Consider the following 14,640-nt stretch of genomic DNA (forward strand, 5'->3'; position numbering starts at 1 on the left):
ACAATGTTCATGAAAAAACCTAAAACAAAGAAGCCTTAACAAGGCACAGCACTGTAGCATTGCTATTCATGCCACATTATCATGTACAGTAACCTGCCTCTTATGTAATTCCTAAAATGACCTCTTGACTTTTTAATAAAACATGTGACTAATCTAATCACTTAATTCAGTCCTTTTCAAACAATAAACTATACTCAACAAAGCATGGCTAAAACAGAAAATATAATTAAAATATAAAAACAAATGACAATAAGATATAAAACTTGACAAACACCAATGATATTCCATGATATTCATGAAGTTCCCATATCGTGCCACCAGGTCATCCAAGTCAATCCAAAGGTTCATATGTTTCTTTGCTTGCCTTTTGTGGACTTGAATTCCATCACGATCCCCATTATCTACCCTCATGAAAGACTTAGTACTCATGATATTATAGAAAAATGACAAAAAAAAAATTGTCATTGTCATTTTGGCACATGTACTTCGACCTTATCCTCTTCTTACTTTGGTAGTGTTAACCACGAGTTATTAATCAGAAAAAGTGATAAATATTGGTTTTATGCAGCATAGATGAACTAAAGTACTAGTTCGTAAGTAGAAGCTACATATACATGAAAGTGGAGTTTTGACTAACATTGCAATTTTGTTATATGATATAGGCAAATTGTTAGAGCAACACAAGCAGTTGTTTCGTTAATAATAATTAAAATAAAAACATTTGAAGAGAACAACTTGAGCAAAAAGAAAAAGAGTGCAAAATTAAGCAAGTTATGAAATCTACAATGCATGTCAATACTGACCCCAAGACGTAAAATGTAGATATCTCGCATAATCACATGAAGCAAGTCTGGTCGCTGGACTTTTACAGCCACAATACTGCCATCAAGTGTACAGCCTCGGTAGACCTGAATTACACGTTGCAAAAGGCAGCCAAGCAACTTCGAATTGGTAACATCAAGATGATAAGCTTATAAAATAGTAATATGTCCTTTCTCCATTATGTTTTATAAGATGCTTTCCACTCAATCAACCTGTAGCTAATGTCGGTAAAACCCAGCCCACCACCCACCACCCCCACCGGCCAACCCCAACATGGCATACTTAACATTATATTTTCCTTTACCTTTATTTGCTTTACAAAGATAACAGGAACTTCTGTTTAACACCGTTTATCTGTGATGCCAGAGCTCAGGACAACTAAATGAGGGCAGCAACCAGTGGCAGTGGCCATAGTAAGGTAGCGGCAACATACCAGCAGCAGCAGCAGCAATTATTGTAGCGGAGGCAAATGCGAGAAAGCTGGCAGAGGGAAGCAACAGCGACAAGGACCATACAAAGGCACCAGCAATGTTTAGATGGATGCAGAAGTCAGGTAAAATCAAACTATGAATATGATGGAGGCAGTAGCCAGACAAGCAAATATAAATGCCTCAATCGGGTTTCATCAAAATGTCTTATATGTACGTAAGTTATCCAATGGATTCCTTTATATTGAGTTCTTACTGTGTTTCCCAGCTTCCAGCAGAAGGTACCTTTTTCAAATTACAACCACTGTAGTGTTTGTTTAACAGAAGAACACTGTACATGATATGACAAGATGTAAGATCAATGGATCAAGCCATGATAGGAAATAATGTGCATGATACAATTACCATAGCATGGGTTAGATTAAGGGGGAAGAATAAAACATATATGTGGACGTAGGAAGATTTTTAATAAATTTTCTATCATTTTTTTATGGTTTTAAGTTTTAACTCATTAGCATATTGATGTGGGAGAGTACAGATGTAAAGGATCCAAGCAGTCACATGCTTTATCAAGCAATTTAAGGCCCTGTTTGGGGGAGCTTTTGGAGGGCCATAAAGCACTTTCTGACCCTCCAAAAGTATTTTTAGATAAAAAATAGTGTTTGAAAATTTTCAGAAAGCTGTTTCAGCTTTTTTGGGAAGCTGAAAATAGCTTTTGGGGAGAAGCTCCAATTTGAAGCTTTCCGAAAACGCTGTTTTCCGCTTTGTCGGGAACCTATTTTTTGGACCAAAATATCCCCATTTAAATCTCACTTTTTTCTCCCAAAACCGTCATCTCACCTCCTCTTCCTCTCTCACCCATCCCCCTCCCTCTCCCTCTCTATCTTCTTCTTCCTCTCAACGTTGTCGTCCCTATATTTTTTATTATTATTATTTTGTTTTGGGAGGCAGCCACCACGTTGGCCACCTCCCCGGCTTGCCCCCGCGACCTACCGCAGCCGCCAGGTGGGAAGTAAAACAAACCAAAAAAGAAAAAGGAAGGGGAGAAGGGGCAGCCATGGCCACCGCCTCTTCCTCTCTCACCCACCCCCCCTCCCTCTCCCTCTCTATCTTCTTCTTCCTCTCAAAGCCGTCGTCCCTATTTTTTTTCTGTTTTAGCAGGCAGCACATGGCTGCCCACGGTGGCAGCCACCACGCCAGCCACCACCCGTGGCCGCCGCTGTGGCATGTCGCTCCGGCGAGCCGGCACCGACGTCCGGCTCGCCGCTACGACCCACCACAGCCGTCGGGCGGTGAGAGGTAAAACAAACAAACAAAAAAAAGAGGAAGGGGAGGAAGGGGCAGCCATGGCCAGCGCCTCCCCATCCTGGCCCCTCCCGGGCCCCCTTCCATGGTTGCCGCGGCCCGCCGTCCCGGCCCCCTCCCGTGGTCCGGCCCCCTTCCGGCGTCGCCGGCCTCGCGGAAGGAGAAGAAAGGAGAAGAAGGGAAGAAAAAAGAAAAGAAAAAAAAAGAAAGGAAAGAAAAAGAGAAAAAAAGAGAAGAAAAAAAGGAAATAAATAAATAAATGCATAAATAAATATGTTATGTTAAATAATTTAATATTATGTTATATTATGAAAAATTAATTTACTATAATAACTATATTACTATTATGCTATATTATAATAATATTATTTTACATTACAATAATATTATATATATCGTATATTTATGTATTAATATATGTTATATTTTATTATGCTTTGTTGTATAATACAATGCAATATCCTTTATGGTAATTTTGTCATATAAAAGTACTTTCTTAGTTTATTTACCAAACACATGTTAAAGTGCCACAGCACTTTAGAAATGTAGTTACCAAACAGCAAACAGTTTTTTATAAAAGCTTTACTTCAGATAGCTCTACTTCCAACAGCTCCCCCAAATAGGGCCTAAGTAATGTATAAAAGTTCTTAATTTCAAGTTGTTGTGACATTACTGTAGAGAGTACCATTCACAGGTATTTTTTATGGTACCGTAGCAACAACTTATAAAAGTTTTTATGTCTTTTAGAAATTTTTTTCTTATATTTCAATTGATGGCTAGAATTTGTTGAGTTCAAGGGTCAAAATTTAACATTGCTAAGGTTTTGAGTCTATATCTTGAGATCTGATTATCAAGATGGTTTTCGAGATGATTTGATTGAAACAAAGCAAAGAAGCCAAGGTTCAGCTATCTTCCTTCCCCTTCTGTGATGTTTTCTTTATTTCTTCTTATTCTTCTTCCCTTTTGTTCTTCTATCTTTGCACTATGCTCTTCTATTTTCCTTATGATTCCATATTATTACTATTTATTTTATATGATCGATAACTGATCTTAGATCTGATTATACTTGGATCTTTAATCAGTTTATATTGTTGTACCTCAATCCTTAAGACTACTAGAATTCTTTCCATACTTTAGTAGCCCTTAAAAAACTCTCCTAGGTCCTTTTGCCACTAAATCCTTTTTCCAAAACCCTAATCTATCGCTTCTAGGTCCAACATCGCACAGAAACAAATCTAGTCCCCTATTGTCCTGCATCAATTTTAGTATCAGAGCTAAACAATCCTACCTTGTTTTATTTCTTGATATTCTTTCTATTTGCTTCTTGTTTCTTTCCCCTTTAACATGTTAATGAAATGAGGAGTTGGGTTTCAAAATGAATGATCTTCACCAGTATGTAAAATACAAGAAAAATATTTTTGGGAAGTTGGACACAAAAGTGACATCTATCAGTAATGATGTGATGTCAACAAATGCTACAATACATAAAATAGCAGGAGCATTAGGTATTGAAGAAATTGAGGCAAAACCACAGGTCAAGACTCGCAAAACTGAAGAATCATTGTGACATGAATATAAAATTGAAGCTTCATCACATGGACAGCCTACAATCAAGAATGAAGATTTGTCAAATAAAAATATTGTAGTTGATTGTTCATTAGACTTCTTAAAGACAAGACCAAAAGTTCAAAACAATGGGCATCCATAAGCAGAGCACTTATGGCAAAATCATGCCATCACTCAAGAATCCACAATTGGAATCAAACAATATAAAGATCAATTCCATATTGATAATGTTAGTTTCATCAAACATTGCCACTAAATGGAGGATCCTTAGCCTCTTCTAAATCAAGAATGAAAATGATCATCCAGGTTACAAATATCAGATGACTTATTATTGTTGCATAACAATCATTGTATCAGCATGCTGAAGTAACAGATCATCATTTGAAAATGAGTGGAGCAAACAAAATAGAGGAATCTATCTCATGAGATCCTACAAGTGACAGGATACTATATAAATGAAGAAAAAATGCACAACAATATTAACATATAAGAACAATATATAAATTTGTGAGTCATGACGTCAAGCTATTTTAAAGGGTGTTCAGAAAAAAAAAAAGGTTAAAAAAAAACAAGTAATATCAACTCAGAATACCAATTTAACATCATGCCAAGAATATAATTATCTCAGGTAAATGATGAATATAATATTCGTAGAAAGAAAAGGCTGCACATGATTTTTGTGGATGTGGAAAGTAGTTATGATCGAAAAGCCAAATGAACTTATTAGGTGGGTAATCAGAAAAAGGCACATTGAAATTGTATATTGATGAAATGTTTTCATGTGGGTAAAAGCAATTGCAAGTATAAGAGCTGCTTGTGCATAGATGGGGGTGTTTTCTATGGTAATAAGCCTTCACCAACGATTGGCTTCAAGCCCCAACTTTTTATTTATTGTTACAGCCTTACAGGTGTACTAATCTTTGAATTTTGATATCCCAAAAAACCAATTAGTGCATGCTATTTCTAGATGTTTGTTAAAGTAGCAACAAATTTGAGTTTTAAAAGAATAACTGGGTATGATAGTTAAAACCTAGTGTTACCAAAACAAGCACATGAATGAAATTCAAGGTATAAATTTTGGTTTTGGGCCATGTGTTGGTTGTTCCTCAAGCCAAAGTATTTCTGGTTTCATTTCATGTAAAATAGGTTTCAATAAAAACAGATTAAAACTAAATTTAAATTCTAAAAGTAAAATTAAAAAAAGAGCATGATGTTTGGTGAAAAGGAAACTGTATTAGATAGTAAGTGTAGAAGTCACACATATGTTATGGTGGTGCCTTATATTTGGATGTTTGGTGCTGTAAAACATTTTAAGGATGTTATCATCCTTGTCACTCTAATATTCTAATACTTGTTTGATCTAAACAAGTAAGTTATGCCATATATTCTTGCTTCTTTTAGCTTCCAGTGTTAAGTAAAAGAACCTACAATAGTGTCATGTTGTTTTAGTCTAATTCATGATTCCAACCCAGAAGCTAATGTCCTCATACATGCACTTTCAGAACCTTGATCAATATGGATACAAGACCTTAGCAGCTGGTATGCTGTACCGGTCGGTACCGATCCGTACTAGGCGTACCGTACCCATAACGATGGGTATCGGTATCGGTACGCTAATGTCGGTATGCCTGGCGTACTGCATACCGTACCGCACCGACACTCGGTACACCTATACTAGTGCGGCACCGGTACGGGGTTCGGTACCGGTACGGCGAACCTAAGGCTTAGCTGACATTCCATCCTAACATAACAATAATAATTCACATGACACCACATGAATGATAAAATAGCACGGTGTCATGACTGTAGAAGAGAAGAAAAAAGTTGAAACTATTTTGTTACTAAGAAAATTTAAAACAACTTATACAAGTAACATATAGGTCAAATACTCACCCTACTAAACTTGATGTCAGGTATTCCATCATTAAAAAGAAACCAAAAACTGATCTCAGGGTTGTTATTCTTGTTAGAATATAGCATATTACTTTAATTTAATGCAGCTAGATAAAAAATTGCAAGAATATTTGCTTTGGATATCCAGAAAAGGTTGCCTCATTGATAAGTTCTGTCAGCTTCCTCTTATAGAGTGTCCTTCATTGGTGCAACTGGAATATCCAAAACATATCTTTTGGTTGAAGATTTAAAGAGAAAGCACAAACTATGTTAGGATTGTTATTCTTGTTGGAAGGTATCATAAACTTTTAATTTAATCAATGCAGCTAACATTTTTGAGGAAGGTAGCAAAAAGACAGGGTCATCTTAGTCTCTATGCTCATGAGCTTGGCAAAGGTTTAGTTGGCGAGTTGGATTACACAAAAGAAGCTGCAAACGCCTTTGAGTTTTTGGTATTTATATGCTAATGATTTTATCTGCTCTCGTGCCCCGTAATAAATATAAGTCAAATGGTGATGTTCTTTTGTTATCTTCTGTCATAAGAAGAGTATGTATACGATGTACTTTCTACTATCTTAGAAAAGTCAACACAGTAGGTCTCAGAATCTGATTTTTTTAGGATTAGCTGGATTCAGTCTGCCGACTTGCTTAATTGTATCTAAAACACATTGACTTTTAATTTGCAGATCAAACGAAGCTTTTCTTTATTTTTTATTTAAAATAAAATTGAAAGTCTTATCATTTTGTATTCTGCAACAAGATATGCCATCTTGGTACTGGACCCCGTACCGGTACCAATCTATTACTATGTCTGTATGCTTGGTATGGGGGTTAGTTGGGCGTATCAATACTTGGTATGCCCCTCATATTGTATACCGATTCGATACTGGTACGGTATGGTATAGTAGGCACACACCGGTACCAACTGGTACGGCATTTCTTGTTTTGCAATTCATTTGTATATCTTTTAACTCTTCTAGTTTTGTTATTTGGCCTTGATCGAGACTAAAAATTTTAAACTTGCAACCTCAGATGAAGAAAACCTTCTTTTTTTCCAATTATATTTGAAGTATCTATCAACATATATTTTATGCCCTCCAATATACTTTCTTTGTTTTTCTTTTAGAAAAATTCTTCCTCCCCTTATTTTCATTTTTCTAGTCAATAAGTAAAAATTTCTAGAAATATGGAGTAAGATATACATATTTTACTTGTTGAACTTCAAATTTCATCTTTAACTTCATGTTTATTCTTTCTACTGCTCAACTTCATGGTATGTGTAATTTTTTTAATGAAATCAAGCATAGCTACTTTTTTCAATATTTGAAAACTTATTGTTCTAGGAGTTATACATTTAGTTCTATCCTGAAACAAAGTATGCATGCCATTTAAGTCCTGTCTCAGAGTTCAAACTGTTAATTGTTGGTTAATTGCAATGGATCTTTCTATTTTACTAATGTACGTGGGACAAACTTGTGGAAAAAAGCAAAAAAGAAAATTGTATGGGATTGCTTCAAATTTAGACCCTTTCTTATTGCATGCGTGGTTATATGTGGGTTGTTAAGTGACTTTGCTTCTTTTTTTTTTTTGGTCTACTGATAATATGGGAGGAAAGATGCCACCCTGTATTTTATTACTGAAAGAGAGTGACTATGCAAATGTAGGTGCCTCTATTTTGTCATTCTCTGCTTATGACCGCTACCATTTAACTCTTATAAGTTCTTATAGTGAATCTGGTTAGGAAATCATGCATTTTCTTGTTGTAGATTCTTAGGAGATAAAATTTGAAACATGATCTCTATTTTAGTATTTTTTAATCAATCTCCATTTTACTCAGATTAGATAGTACGATCCAAATGAGCATAGCAGTTGTATAATTTCTCTATTTCTAAGATCAAGGTTCCTCACAGTCAGGTTCAATGCAATTGTCCCCTATTAGTGGAGTACCCCTCTTCCTGATTAGGGTTTGAGGACAGCAATGTCTTGATGAACCGTCCCAATGTTTGCCCCGCTGAGACCTGGGAGGACGCCCCCACCGCCGCCAAACCTACAGCAGCAGCAGCAACCTCCTCAGAACCAGTAGCAGCAGTCAAGATTATCAGGGTACGCACTCTCCTCTCCTTTCCTTTCTTCTCTTTTCTTTGTTTATATTTCTATTTCTTTATTTATTGGGCAAGAAGATCATCTGTGATGATTGCCCCGGGTAACTTTGCTTATGTTAGACTGATTAGAGCAGACTAGGGATTCTCCACTCTTGTAACGTTGATTTTGAATATCAAGTTATTTCTTAATAAACATTCTAGATTAGTATTAGGGGTTTAGGATTTAGGGATTGGAGTTTCGGGATTGGGGGTTGGGTTTTAGGGTTTGGGGTTTGAGATTTGAGATTTAGGATTTAGGGTTAAGGGTTAATGGTTTAGGATTACATGGTAAGAAATTAGGGTTTAGGGTTTAGATTTTAAGGGTTTAGTATTTAAGGGTTTGGCATTTAGGATTTTAGGGGCTTAGGGTTATGGGGTTTAGGTTTTAGGATTTAGGGTTTAGGTTTTTAGGGTTTAGAGTTTATGATTTAGGGTTTGGCGTTTAGGCTTTTAGGGTATGATTTGTTTAGAATCACTGAGAAAATGAGTTTAGAAATTGCTTGCGAACAAACCTGCGACTGTAAGATCTATGGAAACACATATGGGTTCAGGGAAGGGATCCCCAGATTCATCAGCTGTCAACAGATAAACTTTGTTAGAATGTCAACTAGGATGGGAAGGCCAGGCCCCAGTTCTGAGGGTTGGGGTATTCCCTCTATCGAGCCTACTCAGATCAGAATTTAACTTTTTGATACTCTCTTTTTCTAATCTGACTTTAAAAAAACTTCATGGTCAACACAGGGTGAATGGAACGGTTCATCAAGCCATTGCTGTCCTCAAACCCTAATCAGGAAGAGGGGTACTCCGCTAATAGGGGACAATTGCATTGAACCTGACTGTGAGGAACCTTGATCTTAGAAATAGAGAAATTATACCGACATAGTAATAGATTGGTACCGGTACGGGGTCCAGTACCAAGATGGCATACCTTGTTGCAGAATACAAAATGATAAGACTTTCTATTTATTTTAAATAAAAAATAAAGAAAAGCTTCGTTTGCTCTGCAAATTAAAAGTCAATGTGTTTTAGATACAACTAAGCAAGTCGGCAGACTGAATCCAACTAATCCTAAAAAAAATCAGATTCTGAGACCTACTGTGTTGACTTTTCAAAGATAGTAGAAAGTACATCATATACATATTCTTCTTATGACAAGATAACAAAAGAACATCACCATTTGACTTATATTTATTACAGGGCATGAGAGCAGATATAATCATGGCATGCGGATGCTAGTCAGGCTCATGGTGACATAGTATATCATGCACATGAATACATGCACAAATTATAATCAATTATGTTAACATAGATGTTATAGAAATGAAGAAAGTAGTTCTACTAGTAATCAGTGCACACCAGATCAAGAATGCATGTTTTGGCCTCCAATTTTATCCTCTCTGAGTATTGATTACCTCCTTGACCAAATCCCCTGATAGCAGAAGTAAGTTATTTTGATTTTCACCTATCATCCACTCCATAGTTAAAACTCTCTTTCTGGTTAATTTTCTAAGAACTTTTGGAGCCGATATAAATGAATATTGGGAATGAGCTTCCTGTAAAACATAGATATGATAATCATGAGGGAGAGGGGAAAAACATATTTTACTGAAAATCTAGAAAAAAATCATTAGTGGAAAAAAAAACTTATTGTATTGAAAACCTATAAATAATCATTAGCGTATAAATACCAAAAACTCAAAGGCATCTGCAGCTTCTTTCGTGTAATCCAACTCGCCAACTAAACCTTTGCCAAGCTCATCAGCATAGAGACTAAGATGACTCTGTCTTTTTGCTACCTTCCTCAAAAATGTTAGCTGCATTGATTAAATTAAAAGTTTATAATACCTTCCAAGAAGAATAACAATCCTAACATAGTTTGTGCTTTCTCTTTAAATCTTCAACCAAAAGATATGTTTCGGATATTCCTATTGCACCAATGAAGGACACTCTATGAGAGGAAGCTGACAGAACTTATCAATGAGGCAACCTTTTCTAGATATCCAAAGCAAATATTCTTGCAATTTTTTATCTAGCTGCATTAAATTAAAGTAATATGCTACATTCCAACAAAAATAACAACCCCGAGATCAGTTTTGATTTCTTTTTAATACTTTTAAAACATGTGTGTTTCAAATATCCCAAATGCACCAACAAAGTATTCCAACTACAATGCTTTGAGTAGAATGATTTATGCAGAATGTCAAGAATATATGAAACAAAATTCAGAAAAGGACAGATTCTTCAAGAGGAAGCTGTCAGTACTTATCAATGAGGAAGCTTTTCTAGATATATAAAAAATATTCTTTTTTTATTCAAGAATTGCTAAACTATGCCGAACCGGTTGGTTCGGGTTGTGCCACACATTCAACAGTTCAGCCTTCAGCCCATTTGAGTTGGCAGGTTTGAGTCTTCAACACCAATTATTTGCTTGAAAGAGCAAGTCAATTGATGCCCCCATCAGCTCAAAAAAAAAAAAAGACTCAATTGACACCCCCCCCCCCCCCCCCGGGGCGCTCGCAATCCCCACTCCACCATTCATTTTGATGGCCATTACTACTCGCTCCCTCTCACCAGTAAGCTAGCGACCCTCCCCCTTCCTCGGTCCCTCTCCCTCCCTCTCTCTCTTTTTTTTTCTCTCTCTCTCTCGCTTGGTTTGGGTTTAGAAGCTCCTACCCCTTCCTTTCCTCCCTCTTCTCCTCTCTTCCTATTTTCGGTACTTCCTAAAACGGTATAGCAAATACTTGTACTATGTTGAACCGGTCGCTAGCTGGTACACCCTCCAACCACTCCAAATTAGTGATAACCATCAACCTAAAGATATGAATGTCAAATTCCAGCATAAAAGACACTGTTCAACTCATCCACTGCTTTCCTTCGAAAACAGAGGATAATAAACCCTTGACCAATGAAGTATGACTTTATTACTGCACTGCTTTTCCTTGATAGAGATATTTCTCTGATAGATTGTTATACAACGCGAAGAAACTATAACGATTAAAAGTGCATACCTGTCCCTCCATACACAGATTTTTTGAAATAGAATCCACCAAGGGTTTTTGCAGAACTCTTCTTTTGTGATGTCTTTTCTTGAAATGGGGGTCTGGACACTGCAATGAACAGAGCTTCCATGTGAGTTTAATTTTGCATATGATGTTCAAGTAATCTATAACAAAGACTGTGACGGTAATTACTTGTCACTTCACAACTTTGAAAAGAATCAACAGCCTGAGGTCAACTGTAATCTTGGAATATATGATGATTACTAACTAACCTCAGATGAGGAATCTAATATGAATATGCTCACCAATATCGAAACTAATGTTAGGGGACCAGGATAACTGGACACCAACCGCTCAAAAGAAACCGAGGCATTTGCAAACATAAAGTAGCTGTTGAAAAAAGATATTGGTAAGTGTTTCACTTGGCTCATAATCATTTGCCTACATGAAGGCAGTTATTTGATCAACAAGATCTCACATGTTTCTGAGACCCAGCTCATTCACCCAGAATTGTGAACGCTGAACTAACTGCATTAATAAAGAAATACCAGTATCAGTAAGCAATATCCAATCACAAAAAATAAGCTAAAAGATGTAATCTTAAATGGTATAAAACACAAAAAAATACAGTACATATCCCAATAAAATATTGTGAAGTGAAAGTAAGGCTTTTGTCTGGTACCTTCTGACGTATTTCCAATCCCAGATAGTTTCTTGGTTCAGGGAAATTTTTTGCAAGCCAAACGAGGAATCTGCCACTGCCTGGGAATGTCTATCTGTTAGCAGGAAACCTACATCTCTCAAGCATGGCCCCTCTATTAGATCAACAGTTTAAAGTTATAGCATATGCCAAATACCTTAATTTTTATAGTTAATTATATTAACAATCACAAAATTCTACTTTTACTTCAATTGTTTAATGATCAACTTTATTCTTAAAAAATAAAATCCTAAAACCAATTCCCTATGAAAGGCAATGTGGCACCTTTTTTCCCATCCCAACAACTATAAAAAGCATGCTAATATTTGCTATACTAATCCAGTAATATTTCAGCAACTGTTTCCAACCCCAACAGCCATGTCTTTACACGCACCCCCAATTCACTGCCCTCATTCTTCTTGCCATTGGCCTAAACCTGTGCCTCCCCAAATCCACCAACCCCTGCTTCCCCCTCCCACAAATCTAAGTCCAACATACCCAATGCTAGCTACCTCTCTACTTAGTATCTAAGATATGATTTCATCTTCAAATCCTGACTGTTTAATGCTATGGAAGCCCAAGTCCCCGAGTACATAAAGCCTCCCTTGTTTTGCTCATGCAGCCTATTGTGGGTATTTTGCATATGGTGTCACAAAGCCTAAAATTTTATTCATTCAACAATCAGAAAAAAGTTACTAAAATCTGCTATTGAGGTTTGTTGGATCTCAATGAAGATTTGAATTATAATAGTTAGACTAAATATTACTCAACTAAAAAAATGTTTTCCCCATTTCTCAGCCTAATTTGAGTCCCCTCCTACCTCTATGTAAACTCCACTGTACCATCATAAATAGTCCAAGACTATCCCCTTTTCTCTACAAATAGTATACAACGTTATCCTACTCTCTTTCTCTCTGACTTTGCAATATTTTTCCTTGCATTCAGCGGTGTTCCATCCTAAAGCAACAATAGCCTTAATTGATGTCTCATGTCTTCAAAGCAAGGCTTCCTAAAGCCCGTCTCAGATAGCCTTGGCCCCTTTTTTTTTCATGTGCAACAAAGCATTGGGAAAAAAAAAGCATCTCAATAATTCTTTTTGTTAGTTAATAATGTCTTATGTCTCTGGTGCTTTTTTTGAATTTCATGCTTTTTTATATCCGATGTTGTTCAGTAATCATGATTCAATGCGATATTATCAGTCAATGTATGTCTGTGGTCGGTTCATAGGTATCCTAGAACTTGCCTCTTAGAGAACACCTCATTCACCTCCCTTACGGTCATTTCTACGTAATCTACTTCTTGGAAATTATCTTTCCATTTGCTGGATGATAGCCACGTCAAAGAAGAAAGAGTTAACATATTACTGACTCATGATTTCTAGCTGAGCATGTTCATACCACAGCCGATATCCACCATGAGCGGCAGCGTCGAGCCCTGAAATACTGCTTTCCAGTCCGGAACCTGCACCGGTGCCTGCACTCCTCTCAGTGTGTTGCCGAAAATAAAATTAAAAAAAGAAAAAGAGGAAAAGTGTATTAACTTAAAATTATGAAAAACGGATGTAAAAGAAAAGTTTTCTTGAAGGGAAAAACACACAGAGAGAGAGAGAGAGAGAGAGAGAATTTCGAGAAAAAGGAGCGAAATCACTCACGGAGAAAGCCGAGCTGAGGGGATTCACATGTTGCCGGATCCGCACCTGACCCAGCTGGCATTCATTTTGTTCTTTAATTTTTAATTCAAAAAGTAAGGGAAAGAGGGAAAATTTACGGGGGAACAAAAGGGAAAATGGAGAGAGGAGAGGAGAGGATAGCTGGAGGACACACTGACATGGCCGGCGCCGTACAAGTCCTTGAGGTTGAGATCGGCGTACTCCAGCTCCACGACGTCGGCGCTCCTCGCCGCTCCTCCTCCGCCGCCGTCGGGGCTTCTGAGGAGGGTTAGGCTTGGGCGTTGGAGGAGCGTCGGGATGCTGCGACGGAGGGACGAGTCGAAGCCGAACCCGTCAGGAGCGGCGGAGCACCATGCCCCGCCGCCACCGCTCCACCGGAATCCAAGCATCGAACAGAGTATGTTCACTACCCTCGTCTCCTCCTCTGAAGGAGGGGCCTTGGAGAGTGGACTGAGATTGGGATATGGGCCGAGACGGTGCAGTCCAATTTTTGGAAACTTGTGGACACTTTCGGAGGGGCTTCCACTTGTTTTATTATCCGTAGGCCGTGGCCCCTCCTAATCGACCAAGCTGGCCTGAATGGTGGAAAGTTATTTTTCTCGGTCGATTTTTTTTTTTGATTCCAGCTAAAACAACTTCAGACTTAGTTAGTTCGTAGAAGAATTTTTTTTACTAAAATATTTTTTATTAAAAGTTAATATTTAGATATATAATGTCTGATAAAATAATTTTTATATATTTGGTTGAACAAAATAGTATATTACAGAGCGGCTTATCTTTGGCTTAGTATCTACTTTTCTGAAAATATTGTACAAGATATTTGTTATACCCTTAATAAAGGAAAAAACTTTACCTTATTCTATTTAAAAGTTTAAGAATATTTTTTTAAAAGATAATTACTCCAATTTCGAGCATGTGAGAATTGGATTTTTTCTTATCCATACAAATTTTTTTCATAAAATATGAAAATCTTATTCAGAAATAAAAAAGATATTTTTTTCTCTCTTCATTGAAAACATCAACCAAACACAAAGCATTTCTTCATTTTTTTTCATCGACCATAATTTTTTCCTCCCTCCTCACGAACCAAATGAGTCATTTCGATCTATGGATAAGA

General features: G+C 37.0%; 1 protein-coding gene across 21 annotated transcripts in view; it reads right to left on the reverse strand.

Annotated features, from left to right (window-relative positions):
* The window catches only part of LOC148702366 (uncharacterized), a 46,904-nt gene extending 32,881 nt beyond the window's left edge, over nt 1-14,023 (reverse strand). For 10 of the 21 annotated variants that reach the window (XM_089925972.1, XM_089925969.1, XM_089925965.1 and 7 more), the window contains exons 1-10: nt 13,682-14,019; nt 13,506-13,559; nt 13,252-13,327; nt 11,837-11,916; nt 11,633-11,682; nt 11,427-11,544; nt 11,164-11,262; nt 9,844-9,969; nt 9,568-9,708; nt 804-908 (exon numbers count right to left, since the gene is read on the reverse strand). In XM_089925972.1, the coding sequence (XP_089782098.1) occupies nt 804-908; nt 9,568-9,708; nt 9,844-9,969; nt 11,164-11,262; nt 11,427-11,544; nt 11,633-11,682; nt 11,837-11,916; nt 13,252-13,327; nt 13,506-13,559; nt 13,682-13,912 (1,080 nt within the window). In that variant the 5' untranslated portion in view covers nt 13,913-14,019. Of the gene's footprint in view, nt 1-803; nt 909-3,091; nt 4,160-9,567; nt 9,709-9,843; nt 9,970-11,163; nt 11,263-11,426; nt 11,545-11,632; nt 11,683-11,836; nt 11,917-13,251; nt 13,328-13,505; nt 13,560-13,681 lie in introns of those variants that run through there. The other 11 variants (XM_089925956.1, XM_089925961.1, XM_089925957.1 and 8 more) reach the window with 5 other exon arrangements.
* Between the last annotated feature and the right edge of the window lie 617 nt (nt 14,024-14,640).

This window comes from Phoenix dactylifera, chromosome 10, assembly GCF_051530095.1.
Source record: "Phoenix dactylifera cultivar Ajwa chromosome 10, Ajwa_hap1_PhDact_Kaust_v1.1, whole genome shotgun sequence".
In the NCBI taxonomy this organism is placed as follows: domain Eukaryota; kingdom Viridiplantae; phylum Streptophyta; class Magnoliopsida; order Arecales; family Arecaceae; genus Phoenix; species Phoenix dactylifera.